Source organism: Tachysurus fulvidraco, chromosome 15, assembly GCF_022655615.1.
Source record: "Tachysurus fulvidraco isolate hzauxx_2018 chromosome 15, HZAU_PFXX_2.0, whole genome shotgun sequence".
NCBI lineage: Eukaryota > Metazoa > Chordata > Actinopteri > Siluriformes > Bagridae > Tachysurus > Tachysurus fulvidraco.
In genome coordinates, this window is record NC_062532.1 from 8,723,740 (window position 1) to 8,744,740 (window position 21,001).

Consider the following 21,001-nt stretch of genomic DNA (forward strand, 5'->3'; position numbering starts at 1 on the left):
TAGGTTCAAATTTACAGGACTCTAATGTTTAAGCAGGGCAGTGTGCTGAGACACAACACAGAGCTATTACTCTTACTAACTTACTCAGCAGACAGAAATGTATAAAACCAGGCAACCTGGCAAATACACTTATACACACCAACTGCTCTAAAACAAGAATGTATACCAAATCAGTGCATAGGAGAGGTCTGATTTGTTTGTTTTAATCACACACATGTAAAGGAGCTAGATGAGAGATCTAAGTCAGTGTTTTAATTGCAAGGTATTACATTTATGCGCGCACACACACGCACACACACGCGCGCACACACACACACACACACACACACACACACACACACACACACACACACACACACACACACACACACACACAGCCAGAAGTGATGAATCAGATAAACACCTCTGTTCTGTGCCAGGAGGTGCAGGTCAGTTGCTGTAGGCCTTTCTCTCCCAAACAGCTTGTCACTAAACTCCCCCACAACTGTGATGCAGCATCCCTTAACAATTCCATAAATCTTTAACGCAAGTGCAACAAAAATGTTTATGCAGTTGAAAACCGTCAGCACAACAGTTCATCTGCTCCTCAGACAGGTACGAGGTTTATGAAAGGTGTGAGAGAGATATGACATATTGTGAAACAGACATGTAAGAATAAAAGAAAAAGGATAATGGTGAGACTGTGACAGAGAGTGAGAGGGGAAAAAATGAGACAAACTGGAATTGAAAATACAAAAAAGAGGGACAGAGAGAAGGGTAAGTCAGAAGATGGTGAATAAGAAAATTTGAGAGGAAAATGTTTTCTGTTGTTTTAATTTCAGTGAAATCATAGAGTATGGTGCTGTGTCTGGGTCACACATAAAATGACTACTCTAATCCTGTCATAATGTATTACTGTGTGTGCGTGTGTGTATATGAGCGCGCGTGTGTGCGAGTGTGTGAGCGTATGCGCGCGCATGTGTGTGTGTACTAAGACGTGGTAGCAGGAGTATTGTGCTTCTGTTTGATGCTCGTTTGTACCGGTTGGGTGAGTTAACGCCACGCAAATCGTAACAGCGCGCTGCAGTGTGGGTGCTCGCGGACGTGGGGCTCTGTTAGTCACGCCCACTCGTCACCACTGGCCCCGCCTTCTCGCCGGTAAATCACTGTTTGTTGTAAAGGGGCTGAGGCGCAAGCCGTAGACTCGCTGCACGGACACTGACAGCTGCGCGCGCGAGTTAAACCACTCCGGGTTTAAATGTTAAACGACTTTCAAATTCACTGGATTTTATTTGAGTGCGGCTAAAAGGATTTTGTCCTTAATAAGAGACAGAAGCTGCTGGGGAGAGTTTGGGCAAGTTTGAAGCAAAACAACAAACATTACTTGGTGAGTCGACTCGATTTATTAAACGAAAGCTAATTAGGTTCGCAACAAAAAATATAAAAATTTTATAGATTTTGTACTTTTTTCCTCCTCAAATTTGCGCTTCTTGGTTTGTTTCCTTCCCAATCCTAAAGGCTTCTAAAGCACAAAATGATGACACAAGCCAGAAAAGCCGTAAATAAGACTAGGAATAAAAAGTATTTGTACCTCTGGATCAAATGTTTATGTTAAATCTTAACAACATATCAAGAAGGATAAAAATCACAACTTTGTAAAAAGCATATTAAAAGTAGCACGAGCGCTTTTTACGACGCTTTAGACGTGTCACGCCGACCAAAGATTCGTAGAGGACGTGTTAAAGACTGTCGGTCCATCTCTGGGACACTGTAATCACTGTGGACCAAACAGAGAGCAGAGAGTCCCAAGAAGTGTCCCAGCTACAGTCTGACCGCAGCACATCAGAAACTTGGGGTTATTTTCACCCACTTCTCGGTTTTCAGAGTAACAAATCTCCAGGGCGCAGCCTACTGAGTCCCAGTCAGACTTATGCTGAAATGTAATTCAGTACAGTAGAAGTACTGAGATCAACACCGTATGATCTGTCTGCCTAAAGAGTTCAGCAGTCAGTTCAGTATGAGGGTCAGACAGAGGAATGCTGTAAGGGAATCTGTTTAGTCCCATGGAGTGTAAAGGCGATTAATTTAAATTCTCGCACTTATTTTAATTATTAACATTAATATCAGACTGTTTTTTGACTTTACCTGCACTGACCGTTACTATTTGACTTGAAACTAAACAAAATGAAACCGTGGACATCTCTAGAATAAAAGTTTTGTTAAACCAGACTTCACATTCTTGTTGGTGTACTTTTATTGTATTTGCATCTCATTTTTTGTGATATTATTTTATTCAGTATCATTATATATTGCACTATATTTTACACAACCATTACAATCTGGTACAATAAAGCTTGATGCATTTGAACACTTAAACATAAAGCTACTAAAATGTATTTTCCTGGTCACTGGGTTGGTAAGATCTTGTATACCTTTAGTTTATATTTTTATGAATGTTAAAGAACTCAAAGTATGTATTTGGATATTATTGACTTCCGATTTACCTTTAAAAGCTATTTTTAAGCTATTTAGAAGTACACCACATATCTTCCAAATTCAAAGATATATACAGCTATAAGGTACAAACGATGTACTCTTGATGGTACCAACCTAGCAAAAACACTTTGGTAACTACTTTACTTTTTGGTAGCTGTCTGGTACCTGACAGATTTTGAAAAATATATCTCAGCTTAATTAGCTCTATTTAAGTTTTATCAGTATACAAGCCACAAGACTATAAAAATATAATTAAGACAAACAAATTAAAAAGGTAAGACTTCTGTCCTCAGAGCACCGTATTTCTGATGCAACGGTAGACTATTCAAACCAATTTCTTGTACAGGTAGCTATCAATTAATCCATTCTAAGAGTTCATATGCAAAATCCTGCTCCTGAAGGATTTATTTAGAGCTGGTGCATGGCATTTGGTGTGAAAATGAGGAGAGAACTATTCTTTCAGCAATATACTGGCCTATTCTATGTTTATGTGTGCCAAGGAGTAGCACCTTAAGGTTGAAGAGAAATGAGAAATAAAAAAAAAAAAAATAAATAATAATAATAATAATAATAATAATAATAATAATAATAATAAAAATTGGAGGTCATACAAAATACTAGAGTATTTAGTTTGTAAACCTAAGACAGCCCTAGCTTGATATGGATATAACAAGCAGAATAACTATGTTTACTAGTGGTTTGGGATTAATCCATTGAGGGGTGCCTTAGTTAATCCATCAGTCACTATGACCCTGGTCGTTGGAAAATGCTGCTGTAGTGAAATTTTGCACTATGAAAAAGTCAACATATACTCTTTTGTTACTTTTGTGCTTTAACCTCTAACAGACCTCCACTGAATAAACACCACAATAGAAACATAAAGCAACATTTAGCAGCACCATTGGCATATTTCTGAATACCAAACTAGATTTTGTGAAACATAAAAATAACGTGTGTACGTATACAAGAGTTATGTGCATGGCACACAGTTTTAAATACCACGTTTCTTTGCAGTAGATATAGTGTCAGAAAAACATCCCCCAGTATTCCTCCACTACCTTGTCCAAACACCATCACTCAAGCAGCAGAACAGCAGCAAGGGTTTCTGCTAAACAACAGACTGTTTAAACACACACATACACCTTCCCAAGAAACAAGATGATCTTAAAAGGCTGTGTTATGGACCTGTGCCCTGTCTGCATTTTCTACTCAAATGACACCTAGAGAGTAGCTGTGAGATGTCTGCCTTCTAAATACAGGCAGTGCATCTCTATTCTCTCTTCTTTAAATGGCATATTAGAGAGTTACACACAGAAGGGAAAGGGTGTAAAATCAGACAGTAGGAAGACAAGAAGAGCCACTAGAATGAGTGTTTGTATATTAACCCTGGAAATAGTACAATAGCTTCAAAACTAATGAAAGAGACCATCCATAGGCCACAGAACAAAGCTTGTTACAAATTTATAATCACATTATCTGCTGTAACCCAGTAGAAGTTGGGACTTGTTTTAAATCTGGAACAAGGTTTCTCCGTCATGCCATCCTACAGATTTTTGTCACTTCTGCCTTGCTTCTTGGGAGTCTAAATTGAAATGCTGATTGCTGTAAAACAGCTGATAATATTATAGCCATTATTAAAGACTGAAATTAGATATTTGCTGTGAACTATAATGAATGATTTTGTTGATTTTAGATCAAACGCCTTTCTGATATGAGCCTTTTAAATATGATTAAGTCATTATTAAGGTGTCCAAAGTTTAATGTAGCTCATCGTTTTGAAATTAGATTTTATATAGATATAATTTCAAACATTCAATAAGCCATAGTCATCAAGCAGTGTGTTGGCAAATTGAAGCAGAGTTTGACAAATAGGGGAATAAGTATCACATGAAACATCCTGAGCAGATCACATGATTTATGCCATGGCCAGAAGCTTTATAAACACTAAACTATTAGTGTTTTTGCCTACTTATTTCATCTCCAATGAACTATGTAAACTTCAGCCATTTGACTGCTGTCTTATTCCCCATTTGCACAAGGAATATGACAAAAACAAGAAAATTGCTAATGAGAGAGAGAGAGAGAGAGAGAGAGAGAGAGAGAGAGAGAGAGAGGCAATGAACGTGTCTCTGAAAGCCACTGCAAAACTGCAGTAAAACAAGAGAAATGACTTTTAATCAAAAGATTGTAATTACCTCCTGACTGAACTGTAATTGGGGAAATGAGGCCTGAAACAGAGGAGGCAACAAACAGCACCAGTGCAAATGTGCAGCTGCTCAAAAACACGTTCAGAGCAATGTTTGACCACAGCCTTGAACTCCACACAAGGTTAAATGCTTAACCAGCCACAGTTAATGACTAATGCAAATTCAAACACGTCAGTAAGAGAAACACTAAAACTTCACTCAAAAACTGATTACAAGATAAGTGAGAACTAGCTTGAGTTTTCTTTATGATGATGTACAAGAAGTCAAGAAAAAGAGAAAATATGTATGCATTTCTCTGATGAACAGTGTTCTCACACACACGTACACACACATAAGTACAGTCAAATGAGGTGAGTCTTCTTTAATTTGATATCTTGTCGGCTGAAGAGCTCTGAACACTCCCAGCTTTAGTCTAGCACACTTTAACCCTACAAACTCAAAAAAAAGTAAATAGCTCTCCTAATACTGAATTCATAATTCATCAATAACTGAAACGCAAGTTTAATGGATTAACACTAATACAAAACCAACAAACAACCAACCCTAAACTCACAGGTCCCAGATCAGCATGCATGTGTATTCTCAACCCATAGTGTCCGGTAAAGAGAGAGAGAAAGAGGAAAGAGGAAGAGAAAAAGGAAGCAAACAATAGCTGCACTACATCTGGCCTATATATCTGTCAAGCCTAGGATAGAGACATTTTTGTGCAAGTTGTTTTACAAGTTTGGTTACTCGTGTATTTTACAAAGAGGTGTGATTAGAAAACTAGTTTCTGAATTTGCACATGCAAAGTTGGTCGTGTTCTACTATAAAATCTACTATCAAATAATGTGCTTGCAATTGACAGCAAGGTATGAAAGGTCATTAGATAAATACCACCAAAATATAAAAAAAGGAGTTAAAAAAAGCATATACACATGAACTATACACATAATGTCTCTGGTTAGCCAGATTAACATCTAATTGTTGAATCATCTGATTGCTGATTGTTGCATTGATAAGCAAATCAACCTATTACATTCTACTTCCAGCTTTCTGTGAATTTCTTAGTTTTCAGTTTAATTATGCAAAAAGTGATGGTTCAGCATTTTGCATGCTGATTTTATCTACTTAATAACAATCATGGATCATGATGTGTCGGAAACTTTTGGCTGCCAAATGTGGCTCAGAGAGACACACACTATTTTAACGTTGGCTAAAATCTCTCCATTTCTGTCTCACATTCAGAAGTGGTTTTAGATTTAAGTGTATTTCATGTGTCTTGGGGGGTGTTAGGGACTGTGCACAGAAATCAGTGTAGAAATATTAGGTTTCAAAAATAAACTCCTGTGGGGTATTTCTTCTGGGAAATAAGCATGCATGTGTGTGTTTGCATGTGTGTGTTTGCATGTGTGTGTTTGCATGTGTCTGTTTGCGTGTGTGTGTTTGTGTGTGTGTGTGTGTGTGTGTGTGTGTGTCATTTCCATGATGGCATGCTTGATTGTAGCTGTTATCTCTAAGCAAGATCAGAAGTAGAATGCTTTTTTGAATAACTGCACAATTACTTGGTGTCTGAATGTATTATAGTACAGCATGCACATACACACATGCATGCAGCATATACACACACACACACACACACACACCTCAAAATTTTCATTGTTACCTTCCCTGACATATAATTCTCAAGTATGCTATGCAGGAATTTGACAGCACACACAGTCTCTCTCTCTCTTCTCTCTCTGTCGATACTGTTAAACAAGGTGTTGACCGATCAGAAAGCTGTCACCTTGCATGCCAGACTGAAAGCAATGTGCTTTTTTCTTAGTGTTCGTGTGTTTGAGCACACATGCATGTGACATAGAAAGGCCTAACATTTGTTGGCAGCTGACATACTTGTGATTAATACATGTTGTGAATAAACAATAATGGAGGTTTGCAGTGCAGGTGTAAGCAGTGAAAATGCAATGCCTGTATATGTGTGTAAGGAAAGTAAGAGTTCCTGGTGCCTTGTTGTATGATGCATGTGTGATGGGATTATTTTTACTGGCCTGGGCAGGCACACTGCTACACCTGTGGATGTGATCCTGGAGTCCACTGTTGTACTGCCTGAGGTTTTACAAGGGCCATAAAGTTAAGGAATAATGCTTCCACTCTATTCTCAGCCAGGAGGCAGCAGACCACAGCCTCAAGCCCGAACACGCAACACTAAACACAGTAAATTGCCAACGACTTTTCCAAGCCCTTTAACTGACACAACAGACCAGCAGTTGAAACAGAAAGCCCAGAACTTATAATGCAGTCATGGGGGGCATGTATAACAAAAACACTCTGTCTCACACAGACACACGCATACATGGAAGGATGCAGAGCCTGACGCATGCATCTTCTAGTTAGCAGATTTGGTATCTGTCAGTGTGTTAAGTGTATAAGTGTCTTTGGGCTTGCTGGGTCATGCACTGACAATGTGGATGTAGGACATGTGTTCTCCATCCCTGCCTAAACAAGAACACAGACAATTCTGAAAAGTATTTAGTTCAAAGTCGCAACAACAGCCAATCCCTGCCTGTTCATAATGGGCATGAAGTCTCTATGGATTAGTCTAAATTAAATCTACCATGGAGTTTAACATGGTGAGGGTGTGTGTTGAGAGACTGAGTAGGCAGACTGTAAGTAGTACTTCCTGTGTTGCTGTCTTCCTGAAAAAGAAAAAGCAATGCAAATTCTTTCAATTTGGAAGCTTAAAGCTACCAAGCTGCCAAAGGAAAACGGTTAATTTCACCGGGAAATGAATATATCCTGCCACACGAAGAGTCAGGAAAAGTGTGCTGTAGACATTTCTTATTAGTGCAGGTGTTGATTTTTATATTTCCTATTGCAACTGCATATGAATGCCATAAAAATATGATTACTTAAACACATAAATTCTAATACAATTTCAGCTGGTTTGGTTTATTACAATAAGCTATGTAAACAAATGTTAGTAACAATATAACACAAGTAGCTCTTAGCTTATGTTTGTCAAAGTATCACTCAGATGAAAAAGGCTGGAGACCCCTGCACTACTTTCTACTACAATTACCTCTACTTCTATTCATTACTACTTCACTAATACAGCTTTGGCTGATGTAGGAACCTTTAGTGCCTTGGCTTTCCAAGTGGTGTCTTGACAATCCCAAAGGTCTGTGATTTTAATATTTTGTTACAGTGGTGAAAACCACAACCCATCGTTATCAAAGATATTATATTTACTGTTGGTCAGTTGCTTTAATGTTAATTCCATTCCTCAGTAGCTCAGAAATAGGCCTTCATATAATATTCAACTGAAAATTCAACTTCAGTTTAATATGCTTTGTGTTAATTTAAAAAAGCCTATGGTTCCAAAGAACAGGTAAACTGAAGTGCTTTTAACTAATGTGGAAGTTGCTCTAATTTATTTCACAGTTAAAAGGGTCCCTGTTTGAAAAATGTTTAAACCCCTTCTCTTGTGGTCACCTCAAGGATACAACATGAATAGTCCCTTATGGTTCTAGATTTAGTTTCTCAATAGTGTACTGGCAATACCGTGATAGAACCTTATGGTGCTGCAATGTACAGGATTGCCTATGGGGACTTAGCTATTGACAAACTTTAAACAAGTGTTTTAAACTACACAAAACTGAATAATGGATCATGATGTATTGATCTTTCATGTGCTTCCATAGAGTTGTGTGTGATGTGTGGTTTATAAAAAAAGGCCTCCTGGCATAAAAAGCCAGTAAAACTGGTCTCTTACAAATGGTCTGTTACTCAAAGTAATCAACAAGAATGAGGAAAAATACAAACTTGCAAAAGCTGTCAACAACCTGCATATAAAATGAGAATCAGAGTTTTAAAAAAAGGTCTATAATATGCAGTTAGCACTTTCAACACACCTCCTTTGAACTCAGCATGCTTATTTTGGTTTATGAGTTATGATAAAGACATCATGCTGATGGCATGTAGATTTCAAGCATGAATGACAGAATGGGAGGGTTTCCAAGGTCAGGGAGGAGAGATTGGTGTACTTGAGTAGAGCCAGCAACATGGCAGAACTAAGAACAATATCTCCTATCCTTACCTTTTTCTGCCTTTATAACTCTTTCTACCGCATAATTAATCATTCACTGGCAGAATTAAAGTACAGGAGTAAAAAAATAAAGACCAGGAGTTCTGATTTATCTACAATCTGTGACTGTGTAGAGAAATGTGCCCAAAATGTTAAAAATTTTGGACTGGCTTAGGGATGCAAAGTGATTTCTAAAGATATATGTATGTGTATGTGTATCCATATAAGTGCACAAGAAAATGAAGATTGCTTGTGAAATTCAAGAGTACAGATTTTAGAGATAGCTCGGCTTATCAGATCTTAGCTACTTTGTTCATGCTCAGTGTGCCGTGTGGTGATGCTGTGTGACATGTGTTTAGTCATGTTTTTCCAGCTGTGAGGACAGGATACAAAAAGACCCTGACAACAGACCTGTAAATAAGACTAAAGATGTTAAAAAATGTTATGGCAGGCATGTCCATTTTTGGATTCCTTTCATTCTTGACTTTTTGCAAGACGAGCCTGTATGTATGTGTGTTTGTATTCACAGGTATGTTCAGAAAGGTGTAGAAGAAGAATGAAATGTAGATTGTTGGTGAGCAAACAAGAAAACACATTACATAACACTAATATAACTCTGGCACAGGAGACCTGGTTTCCCTGGAGAAGACATACAAACACCCAACGACCAAGAAATGTCGTTGTTTAGCACGGTGACTACAATTATGAAAACTATAACCTCGTGAACAGACTAAAGGTACTTAAAGGTTTCTTTGACATAAAAAGTAATATCGTATAAACAAACGTAGACTAGGTGATGCTATGCAGAACTTTGACATTTATTTATAACATTAACACAACACTGGCAAGTGCAATTACTCAATAATGTAGATGAAATAAAAGGGAAAAAACATACAAAATTAATTTGGATTTTTAAAACAACTCAATATAGTAAACTTACACAATACATTTGTGGTACCAGCAAGAGCAATATACTGTAGGCAACATCAATTAAAGTGGGGATTAATATAACAAACCAGAAATACCATTTGTAAATTCCAACATTGCTGTATAACAGTAGCAATTCAATTAATACTCCACTAGATGAATATAAAACAGAGTTGTTTGCACCCAGATCACTCTTGAACTGACTCGTTTGAACCCAGTCAAGAGAACCCAGAACCTCTTTTGATAATTAAGTGCAATGCACGCCGAGAGAGATATCAAACAGTACATACTGTACATAAAATGTCATTAGTGAAAACCCCAAACTCAGTATTTAGAACAGTACATTTGAATGGCCATAACTCATTTTTACTTGTTTTGGAACCCTCATTGTTCGAGCTGCTATGCTTCTTCTCTTCTCTTCTGTAACTTTAGGTCTTTACTTATTCTTAGCCAACTTCTACATTTAATTACAACCAGTAAAAAAAAAATACCAATAAGTTCAGGTTATCTCAGATCTAATATATAACAATGTTAACTTGCTTTGTGTCGTAAAGTTATTAAAGGACACTATTAAACACTCTCGAACAGCTTGTGATGGGTCACACAGAGAACAATATTGGCATTATAACTGTAGGCTTTCAAAGGGCATAATATGAGGAGGTAATCTAAATGAAGTATCTCTATGTTGACTGACATTCAAGAGTGGGAGACGCCTCTAACAGCAGAGCTTTGTGCTAGAAAAGATTCCTCGCAGCCGCTCTGTCTGAGCTCTTCATTACAAAAGATAATAGATAAGTCCATACTAGAGGGGGACACAGTACCAGCAACAAGTTTGCATATCTGCTGTCTGACTCTCCACAGGTGTAACATTTGGCCTTCTCTGAAGTGCACCCTTTCTTTTCCAACCCACTTAACAGCCCTGACCATCGTCTCACTTTAACAGGGGTGAGCACAGGGCACAGGAGTTCAGTTTGGCACAGACATACTCATGCTGGAGGTGTCAGGTTGCATTGCACCCTGGAGGATGCAACACGCTCAAGCACCTGCCTCTGAAATCCTACCTGTTTACCTGTGGCAAATACGACTCCGCTATCTCTGTGATGTCAGCCAGGCACGGGTCTAACAAAGGAGGAGATGGGTTTTGGCTTCCAACAAAATGACAAACACGCCTGACCTAAGATAGGGGCTTACTTTTACAACTTCGCTGCTTTGTTCTTAGGTTCTTTGACAAGGGCTGAATGGCTAGCAAGCTGAGATGCATTAATGCATTTCAGTAAAGACATTCAGGGTATTCTTCGCAGTAATGATGGTGTATTGATGAACATTCAAGTCACAAATGCACTATTAAAGCTTTAGCAGTAACGGATATTATGTTGACACAGAATTGAGCATCTATCTACCCCGAAACATTTTAATCAGTTGAAGTTCTACACAAACGTGTTTTAGGGTGTGACTTTGGATGGAGCACACAACTAAATATTAAGTTTGAAAAACCTAGCTTCTGCAATATTAATATTCGTTAATATTAGCATTGATATCAATTTCCATTTAAGTGAAAATTCCATTAAATACCCCCCCCCCACACACACACCACATACATACTGTACACACACATTTTGCACAAATAAAACAAACTCAAAATAGCACTTGTACCAGAGTTTCATAGTTTACATATCTGACATGGTTTGCTAACAACAAAAGATTCCCCTGCCTCTGCTTTACATAGTTCTGTTTGATCTTTTCTTTTTTTCCTCCTGATCTCTTATTGTGTAGTGATGTGGCAGTGGTGTATTAATTTTGAGTAAACGGAACCAACTGTGGTCCAGAAGGATGGAAGTGGACTTGAACGGTTCATTTAATGTATTTTAAGCTTCTTGGGAATGAAGATGGACTGATAGACTAATCTTTGAGATTTCCATGCAAAATGGACTAAGGATTACATTTTAAACTGTGCTACATAAGTGTAGCCATTCTGCACTCGGGGAGCTCATAAGTCCACTGACAAAGGCTCTTATAATCTGGAGTGCACTCTGTTCACTTACTCTTGCATTTGTGTGTGAATCAAAAGTTTTCTTCTTTTACTATGTTGCACAATGCAAACCATCAATTGCCTCTAACTCCTACCCTTAGTGCCCGGGCTTTGTTCTGAAGGAAAGTTCTCTTTGTGTGGGTCCCGTGACGTTCTTTGTACTGTACCACTTTGCTCTTCTGTTTCCTGCTCTTGGCTACCTCTTTGCTGACAAATCGTTTTCTTCCTCTCACTAACTTTATTTGTTCACTGTTTTTTTTTTTAACTTTAGGTTTTGAAAAGGAAGCCAGAGAAAATTTCTTTTCCCAGTTCATCTCTGGTATTCAATCTTTTGTACTCATCAAATGCATTTGTCATTAGGGTTGAATGTTTAACAAACAATACGTTTCTGGAGAGAATCTAATAATCTATATGTCAAATTTTTACAGAGGGCCAGATGTTATGTCAACAGCCCAGTGATGAAAAGGGAACAAAGCCAGGTAATCTCTTGCTTTGTAAGTCATTAGCCTGGTAAAAGCCTGAACCTGGTCAGAAATGATCCCTATTATCTTAAGCTCACTGCTGCACCCACAAAACTTATAGCAGGGAGACAAGCCACCTTGAATGGCAACCTTTATCCATCTCCTCAGTATACAACATCCAGGCACTTAAGTTAATGCCTCAGCAGACAGAAGTCACTCAGCACACGAGTTATGTGCAGGGCTTTGAGGTAATCCACAAGAGGTTGTTCTAATTTTTTATTCTCTGATAAGACTGACTGCCAGAAAGTGAAAAGAGATGCAGAGGGTTATCAGGAATTAGCCTAGAATTTAGAGATATGTCCTATTTTAGCTTAATCACGGTTGTTGTGCCAGTTTGAATTAAATAAGACAAAAACACATACACAGCCAGAAATGTTAAGTTGTAAATTATCTTTTTTTTTTGCCCAAGCTTGTCCTTGATCTTCTTCCAGAGCAATCCACCTGGGTTACTATAGCAGTTTCCAGTTTACTGTGCAGTTTCCCTATGATGCCTAATGCTCTTTAATTATAACCCAGACATATCTTTAAGCATTTCCTCATGCTCTTATTTGCTTTTAGTATTTACTGTCTCTTTCACTGTTTCCACTCTACACTGCTCCATTTGTCCTTTTAATCTTTTGATTTGTCTTAAATCATTTGCCATCTCCTACCTATTAAATGAATTCTGAAACAGCTCCTATAAGAACCATTATGTATTTCTGGCCATTCATAGAAGCTAGTTTGGTTTTTAAAGACACTTTCAGATTAATTCAGTGGATTACATTCCCACAATACTTCCCAACAATGACCCTTGACTTCTGAAACTAACTGACCATGGCAAACTGTTTTACTTCTTATCTTATCTGCAATGTCCAAATGGGTTTTCCAGCAGCACCTACAATAAAAATACCGAATTAGGCTTCTGCTCTGCATAAAATATGCCAGTAAAACTAAAAAACAAAAAAAAGTAAGAGTAAATCTGAACAAAATCTCCCTCACACCCTGTTGCGCTTGAACAGATCTGCCAGGTCTCAATATTCCAGGCATTCCTTTTACTCCGGAGATGAAACATTTTAATGAGAACAGGCAGACAGAAAAAGAGTGCATATTTAGCCAACAGACGCCTTTTTTTTGGTGGTTGTAATAGTGCAGCAGTCATCCAACAGTTTTGTTGAACTGCAACGTAACCTGTTTTTAGGCCAAACTGAAGAAACCTGCTCTGTATCTTTTTGAGTTTCCTTCTTACCAGTTAAGGTATGATTCATGACTGCAGTTCAATTTGAGTTTCAAAAGATGACTCATGAGACTTCTCAGGTAAACGCAAGCAGTGAAACTAATAGACATACACAAATTTATCGTTTCCAAGGAACAAAGGTAACTTTAACTCAATTCACACTTTGTGAATGAAGTTCTAAGTGGTTGCTCTGTGAGGTGGCTACTTTTAGATAATCAGATAACAAAATATACCTTTTTTGTTACACATTCACAGTTGTTTATTAAACAAGTGTTGTTTTTTACTCTGGCAACGTGTTAATCTGTGAGCATCACCAAAAAAAAATGTAAAATTAATAAAACGATTATTATTGTAAAAATAAGAAATAAAGTTTACATGCCTCATTTTAGTTATTCAGTGAGGACAAGCCTGCTTGGGTGGTTTTTGCATGATAATTTGTCAAAACAAGAATTTAGCTACAGAGAAGTACAACATGCAGTATAATGTCATTGAGGAAGGGAAAAGAAAGGAATATAATGAAATTTATTGAATTTAACAAAAGGAATTATGGAATATAATATTCCTTTTCCATACTGTACAGTACCATTTTCATATTGCTTTAAAAAACTTTTAATAAATATATATTTATTATTTGGCTATTAAAATAATCTTGCATTTCTCATTTTAGGGCTGAGTGTCAGCAGCACCATGAAGCCCTTCTTCCATCTGCTGCTACCCTTGCTCCTCTATCTGCATTTGGCTTCCTGGACATTGGCCAGTAGCTGTCCAAAAGACTGTTCCTGTTCAAGTCATGACTCCATTCTCTGTTATACACGCCAGGCAATAACCATGCCTTCTGACGTCCCTGCATCAACAAAAAACCTGTATGTCTTTAAGAATGGCATTGAGACCATAGACCAGGAAGATTTTATTGGGTTGGAAAGCCTAGAGATGCTCGACTTAAGTCAGAACAAGCTGAAAGATCTACCAGATCGGGTGTTTGAGCCACTATCTTCCCTACGTAACTTGGATCTTTCAGCTAACCAAATCACCCATATTTCTCATCAGAGTTTTGCTGGACTGGAGTTGCTGGAAAGGCTCTATCTTCACACCAATGTCATTAAGAGCATACACCCTGCAGCTTTTGCTGGTCTGGAGCAGTTACTCGAGTTAAAGCTGTACAGAAATGAGCTGGCAACATTACCTGCTCTTGAAATGCCCCATCTGCTTCTCCTGGATCTGCGGTTCAATAAAATCCCTTCACCAGGCCCAGCTGACATCCAGACACCCAAATTAGAGTCACTTAAGTTGGGTGGATTAGGACTGAGCACTCTGAATCAGGAACTCTTGGGTAGCTTTAAGAACCTTCATGAACTGGATATTTCAAACAATCAACTGAAGGTTTTACCTCAAGTGCTTTGGAAGGCAAAGGGCTTGGTCAGACTCAGTTTAGCTGGCAATCCTGTAGGTCCATTAAAGTGGGAAAATTTTGAGAACCTGAATGAACTGCAGGAGTTGGACATCAGCAACCTCAGTCTGCAGAGTTTGCCTGATAACATGACCCTGCTCTTCCCTCACATGAAAAAAATTACTGTTGCAGAGAATCCCTTTAACTGTCTCTGCACACTTGCCTGGTTTCCCAACTGGCTGCGTAACAAACAGATATTGCTGGGAAGGACAGAGGAGACCCGCTGTCATTTTCCACCCAGGAATGCAGGAAAGGTGTTGGAAAGACTAGGACATCATGAATTTGGATGCCCTTCAAGGACTACTATCAGTCCAGCTAAGACGACCACACTGGTCCCACCTCTAATCACCACTTTGCATACCACACCACATGCAATTCTCCCTCTTAAGCCTAGCGATGAACCTTCTTTAGAGACAGACAGTCATCCTCTACTTCCAGACCCAGCTTCCCCAAGCAGCAGTACAGGATCAGATCTGAATATAAATTTTTGTCCGTCCAGTATCTGCCTAAATGGAGGCACATGTTGGCTAGATCATCAGCGTCATTTTGGGTGCACTTGTCCTCGTGGGGCTTCAGGGAAATATTGTGAAAATAAGGAGGTTTTGGATCTACCTGAAGATTTCTCTACAGCAACGGTCAGCGGGATGTCTGAAATCTTTGCAACAAAGGTAACAAGCTCATCAATACTGCTAGATCTTTATCGCTACATTGAGAGGCGTCCATACATTCGTGGTGTCAAACTAACTTATAAAAACCTCTCAGGATCAGATAAACGTCCAAAGCAACTCAATATTCCAGCCTTTTATGCAGAGTACACAATGCGTGGACTGCTTCCAAATTCCACTTATTTCATCTGTGCCAGTCCACTGGACGAGCCCAATGATGAAGACAGTGTATGCACAGAGGCTCAGACATTAAACCAGCAGTACACCAGTGCACAAGTAGAAGATCCACAGCTCACAACGATGCTTGTGCCAGCATTGGCTATTCTTTTCCTGTTAGTGCTAGTGGCAGTTGCTGTTGGTGTGGCTTGGTACATAAACAGAAAAAAAAGAAAACAATTACACCTGTATTGTGACCCTTCCCAACTGGAATTGGAGGGTGTTAAAGCAGATATGGACAATGGAGCCCTGCCACAAAAGCAGCCAGATATAATGTCATCTCAATCAGCAGTGCAGAAAGATTATTTGGACTATGAGATGCCACTCATACAAGATTGCTGTGTTGCAAACAACTTGAACACTTTAAAGCCATCCTGAGTTTGATACTTGGAGCTACTTTTAAAGAGCAAAGGAAAATAAAGCATGAATTATATGATCTTGTCAGGACTGTCTCAGCAAATGAAACTAAAGACAAATATATGAGAAATGCTGCCTGTTTAAATGTCTTCAATTAAAACCAGCGGTATTTTGGGTAAAAATGTAGCACAAAAATAGATGGTTGAACCATCAAGGCATTATTTTGCTGAGTATCCCACATGTAGAACTCTGGAACATTTGTGCTTCGAGAACAATGTACAACATGTGTTTGAAAATGAAGATAAGGACTTCTTTAGTTATGTAAAGACAGATAATTGTGTTGCTTTTAATTGTGGCACGTGAAGTCATTTATATTGTTGCATATTAATGTATATTACTGATTGTTTAAGTTTGTGTGTTTTCAGTATATAAATACGAGTTCTTCTTCCTTTGCCTCTTTTGACTATGACGCAGACAACAAAAATTCTGAATATATATAAATATGCTAGTACCAACGATTCAATCAAAGAATTGTTTCTACAAAGAAAGACAGACAGTCTAGATAAAAGTTTTATTTAATTAAGAAAATAATTGAAACTAACTAAAGCCCCTCTTGTATTTGAGCCTTGTTTTTAATCTTTCACAAACAGGTTAGTAAATTTAAAAAGTTACATATTGTACACAAATCCTCATTAGTACATTTATTTTGTTGTCTACATCAGATGGGCATAAAAGTTTCAAAGAGACACGAGTTTCCTGTATCTCACATAAAAACAATGAAAGATCCTATTGTAACACACATTTCAAATGACTGTATATTTTCATACAGATATTCTAGTGAGTACAGTTTCTTTATTGATATTTAATATGCAAAAGTAAATTAAAAGGGAAACTACAGTGGCAAAGTGGTATAGCACTTCCAAAATCCTATTATTATTTGAATCCATTTAACATCTTGTGCTCGAGCCTTTTTCACGAGTCACCCATTAAAGGTTATGAAATGTTTTATTTGTGTTCACTCAGTTCTGTTTCCTGAACACATCTACCTCTGTCATTAGCATGGATTTAAGTTAACATACATTTAACTAGTAAAAATTTGCTAATTATATTCTAGAAAAAACCCACAACCCAAAACCCACAACAATGTAAAATTGACCTAGTAGACTGAGATTGGTTAAAGCAATTTTTGTAAGGATATATGTAATATTTCCATACTGCAATGTGTGTGCGTGTGTGTGTGTGTGTGTGTATATATATATATATATATATATATATATATATATATATATATATATATATATATATAAAGAAAAAAAGGGTTAAAAAAAACAAACGTAAATGACTCCACAATTGTTAAATTACCATGATCAAACAAGTATTTTGCTGCTCAGACCCAGCTGCTCGAGCACAGAAACCATCTAAATATCCGTACATAATTTTACTGTAACAGTATATTACTTGAATGAGACTTTGGATTCAAATACAAAGACAGTATAGACCCAAATAATCTCATTTTAAAACTACATTCAACCAAAAAATAGTGAAAGGGCAGATGTGTTGATTTGTTGGCTTGCCTCAGTGAGAAACAGCATTACTGTTTAGCCAGTAGCTCTGTACTTGGTCAGTGTAAACATTGCATAGATGGATGGATGTGTCATTTGAAGCTATGCTGTTCAATAGGTACAAATGTCTAAACTGGAAAATAAGTGTGAACTCTATGAAGCATTGAAAATATTTCTTTATTTTCAATATGCATGTTTGTTTTTCCCTATTTTTGGGGAATATTTTATTTGTGTACTGGTTGCTTAAGTTGTATATATTTGAACAGTAGCATTGTGTAAAATATAATGCAAATAAATACAAATAAAATCTGTATTTGTTCAATTTAGTCATTGCTGCTATTCTGGGTGTAGCAGGAAGTGGTGTCTGAATCTTCCGAGGTGTCAATGCTGTGGTAGAGTAATATTTTTAAGGTAGAGTGGTTTGAAAACTTCACTGAGGTACCAGGCAGCCATGTAAAGAATGTAAAAAGCACCACCCAGAATATTTTACTGTTTAAGACTGTTTAGGATTAAGAGTGAGACAGTAAGGTATTTTTTTGCTTTATGGAGAAAGAAAATAGTGATTGAAAAAATACCATATTCAAATCTAAATAAACATATTTAACTGTAATTTTCTCCCTTCACCCACATAGAACAAGCTGATATTGTTTGTTATTGCACAAATGCCTGTGACTGACCACTCAGATATTTTACAAGTAGAAGTCTAGCTGGAGTGCTTAATGGAATTGAACACATACACGAACAAAGAAACATTTGTCTTACTATACCACTGGCACCTAAATCTACCCATAACCCTAACCTCAATAAAAAAAAAACCACTTCTATAAGCTTCAGCTTTTTTTTCTTTTTTTTTCTTTTTAAAAAAAAAAAAAAAAAAAAGTTTCACTTCTTGGGACCAACCAGATGTCCTCATAGTCTCAAAACTGGCAGATTATCTGGCTTAACCAAGATATAAAAACAAGCCTGCACACAATATCTCCTGCTAGCATTGGCAAAGGAACAACAATCCAGTTGTAAACTGTTGTTAAAACGCTGATTAACACAAACACATAAAACAGCCCAGCAGTGTCTTACAGAGGAACATCCAACACACACAGGCACACACACACACACAATTGTACGCACACACTGGGACACATGCACACACGCAAACACAAATTACTAATGACAACAGCATCATGTAGTAATGAAAACAAAAGACAAATTTAGAGCAGGGAATCAAATGAGTCAGCGTTTGGAGTTCAGCATGTCTTATGTGACCATATCAATAACAGGAGATCCCTCAACTCCAGAACACTGACTACTCTGTGTGTGGATTGTGGCATGTACCTGAGTGTGTATGAAAGTGTGTGCCTCTTTCCTCTCAAGCCTTCAATAAAAGGCTCCTATTATTCTCTGAATTTAACAGTCCAGGCATTCTGGCTCTGTACCAAACTCAGTGCTCAGGCTCTAAACTTTCAAAGAATCCATTGTACAAACAGCCAGCCCCCCCCCCCCCCCCCCCCCCCCAAAAAAAAAAAAATCTTTTTTAAATTCCATGGAAATTAATTACAGAGTAAATATTGGTCCAAAAATATACTTGTGTGCTATAAGAAAATGTATTTATCTCTAAAATAGGGCTGAAGGTGAATAAGGACAGACCTCATATTATAAAGATCGAAGAATACATTCTGCTGAAATAAAATAATCCTCTTTTCTAAACTTGTTCTGAGAGAAGTTTGGAATGAGAGAAGTTATTTTGTTTAAAAAAAAGTTTTAATAGATATTATTCTCCATATATGCTGTTAACATTTTCTCCAGAGTGTGATACAATTCCTGCTTACACACTTAAAAGTTATGTCTTGACTATGGGTCTGTGAGTGCCATGTCATTAAAGGAGAGAACATGGCCTTGCTATAGTAAGGTGAGTAAACATGTTTTTTTTTTTGTGTGTGTGGTCAGAACTTTTTTACATGCAAAGCTCCAGAGATCATTAAGAGTGGATTAAGTGCCTTGCAAAATAGTCTAACAGCAGCAGATTAGCAGAGCTAGAATTAAGCAGCAGATCACTGCCTGAGATTTCAGTGGGCCAGGCCAATATTCATAACATCACTTCAAAATAAATGAAACTGAAAGGTTATTAAACTTATATTGTGCTATATACTACCATCTGGTGAATATTTAGACTAAGCCTATAGCGCGTTGTTGATATTTGACCACAGATGGTCTAGCATCCCATTTATAGCAGATTTAAACTTGTCTTTAGTTGTGTTTGATATAGCATCATGAACCAGATTTTCATCAAAATCTCCAGCTCAACTATCACATAAAAACCCACACAAAATACCTCAAATTAGCCCATAAACCTGGGAATTGCTAAATAAAGACATTTCTTTGAGTATTTCACGTGTATTTCTGTTGTATGGACATTATATATTCTATAATCTCCCTCTCCCTCTCTAAATCTTTGCAATATATCTTACAATAGAACTGACTCTATACATCATATGCACACTGTGCTGCCATTTGTGTTTTAAAGTATCACATAAACACATATTTTTCTGTGTCTGAGCAGAATTGACAGTGCAAGTCTCTGCACTTGCCCAACAGCAGCACCTGCACAGCATAGCAGATTTAATCCACCAATACCAAATCTACCTAAATTCCATTTCCCATCAATGAACACTCCTTAATTTAAATCAGAGCACTGCAATGATTGAGATTACTTTAAGAAAATGAATATTTACTGAATTTCTAATATAAATAGTGGGGTTCTGCCTCACCTGCCTCTATGGACAAGAATGGGGTAGAAAGGGAATATAATGTTATTTTGATTGGGAGAACACAGTGAATAAAGATGAGACTGTGGTTGGATTATTTTCTGGGTTAGCAAATTACAAAACAAGAAAGCCCAAGGAAAATAGTAAGAAATCAGGTGGCACAGCTTGTATGTAATAAATCAGTATTCTTCATAGTAAATGTACTGAATATTAAAGCACAGAATGTGTTGCCAAAAACAAGCCCAGGAACTATTGAGCATCAAAATCACAACAGATTTGTTACCATGGAGCACTCTTATACTTTTCCTTTCAGAACAACAAAGCAACAAGCATAGGCAACAATAAAAGACTGTTAGTGGAATATTTCTTACATCATATGGAAATTTGGAATCTGGAAATCCTATGGATGTTTGAAATCTGGCATTAATAATAGAGAGTAACATTCCAGATAAGGAAGGGTGGGGAGAGGTCGGAGTGTGACAGAACAGCTGGTGGAGAAAAAAGAGCCTACAATTAAACTCAAACCTAACAAGATCTCCCTTAAAACATCTGCATCT

The 21,001-nt window shown here is 37.5% G+C and overlaps 2 protein-coding genes across 5 annotated transcripts in view; one reads left to right on the top strand and one right to left on the bottom strand.

The window, feature by feature from the left end:
- Nucleotides 1-21,001, bottom strand: part of coro7 (coronin 7) — a 108,504-nt gene that overhangs the window by 24,368 nt on the left and 63,135 nt on the right. The gene's annotated exons all lie outside the window — the stretch shown is intronic.
- On the top strand, nucleotides 1,022-17,996 carry vasnb (vasorin b). Of its 3 annotated transcripts, XM_027141524.2 has the most exons (4): nucleotides 1,022-1,366; nucleotides 11,976-12,023; nucleotides 12,133-12,183; nucleotides 14,106-17,996. In XM_027141524.2, exons 3-4 carry the CDS (start codon nucleotides 12,141-12,143, stop codon nucleotides 16,142-16,144), a joined length of 2,082 nt encoding a protein of 693 aa, XP_026997325.2. In that variant the 5' UTR covers nucleotides 1,022-1,366; nucleotides 11,976-12,023; nucleotides 12,133-12,140; the 3' UTR covers nucleotides 16,145-17,996. The 3 variants fall into 3 exon arrangements, with proteins under 3 accessions (XP_026997325.2, XP_026997323.2, XP_026997326.1); XM_027141522.2 differs by lacking the exon at nucleotides 11,976-12,023 and having other exon boundaries at nucleotides 1,023-1,366; XM_027141525.2 differs by lacking the exons at nucleotides 11,976-12,023; nucleotides 12,133-12,183 and having other exon boundaries at nucleotides 1,023-1,366.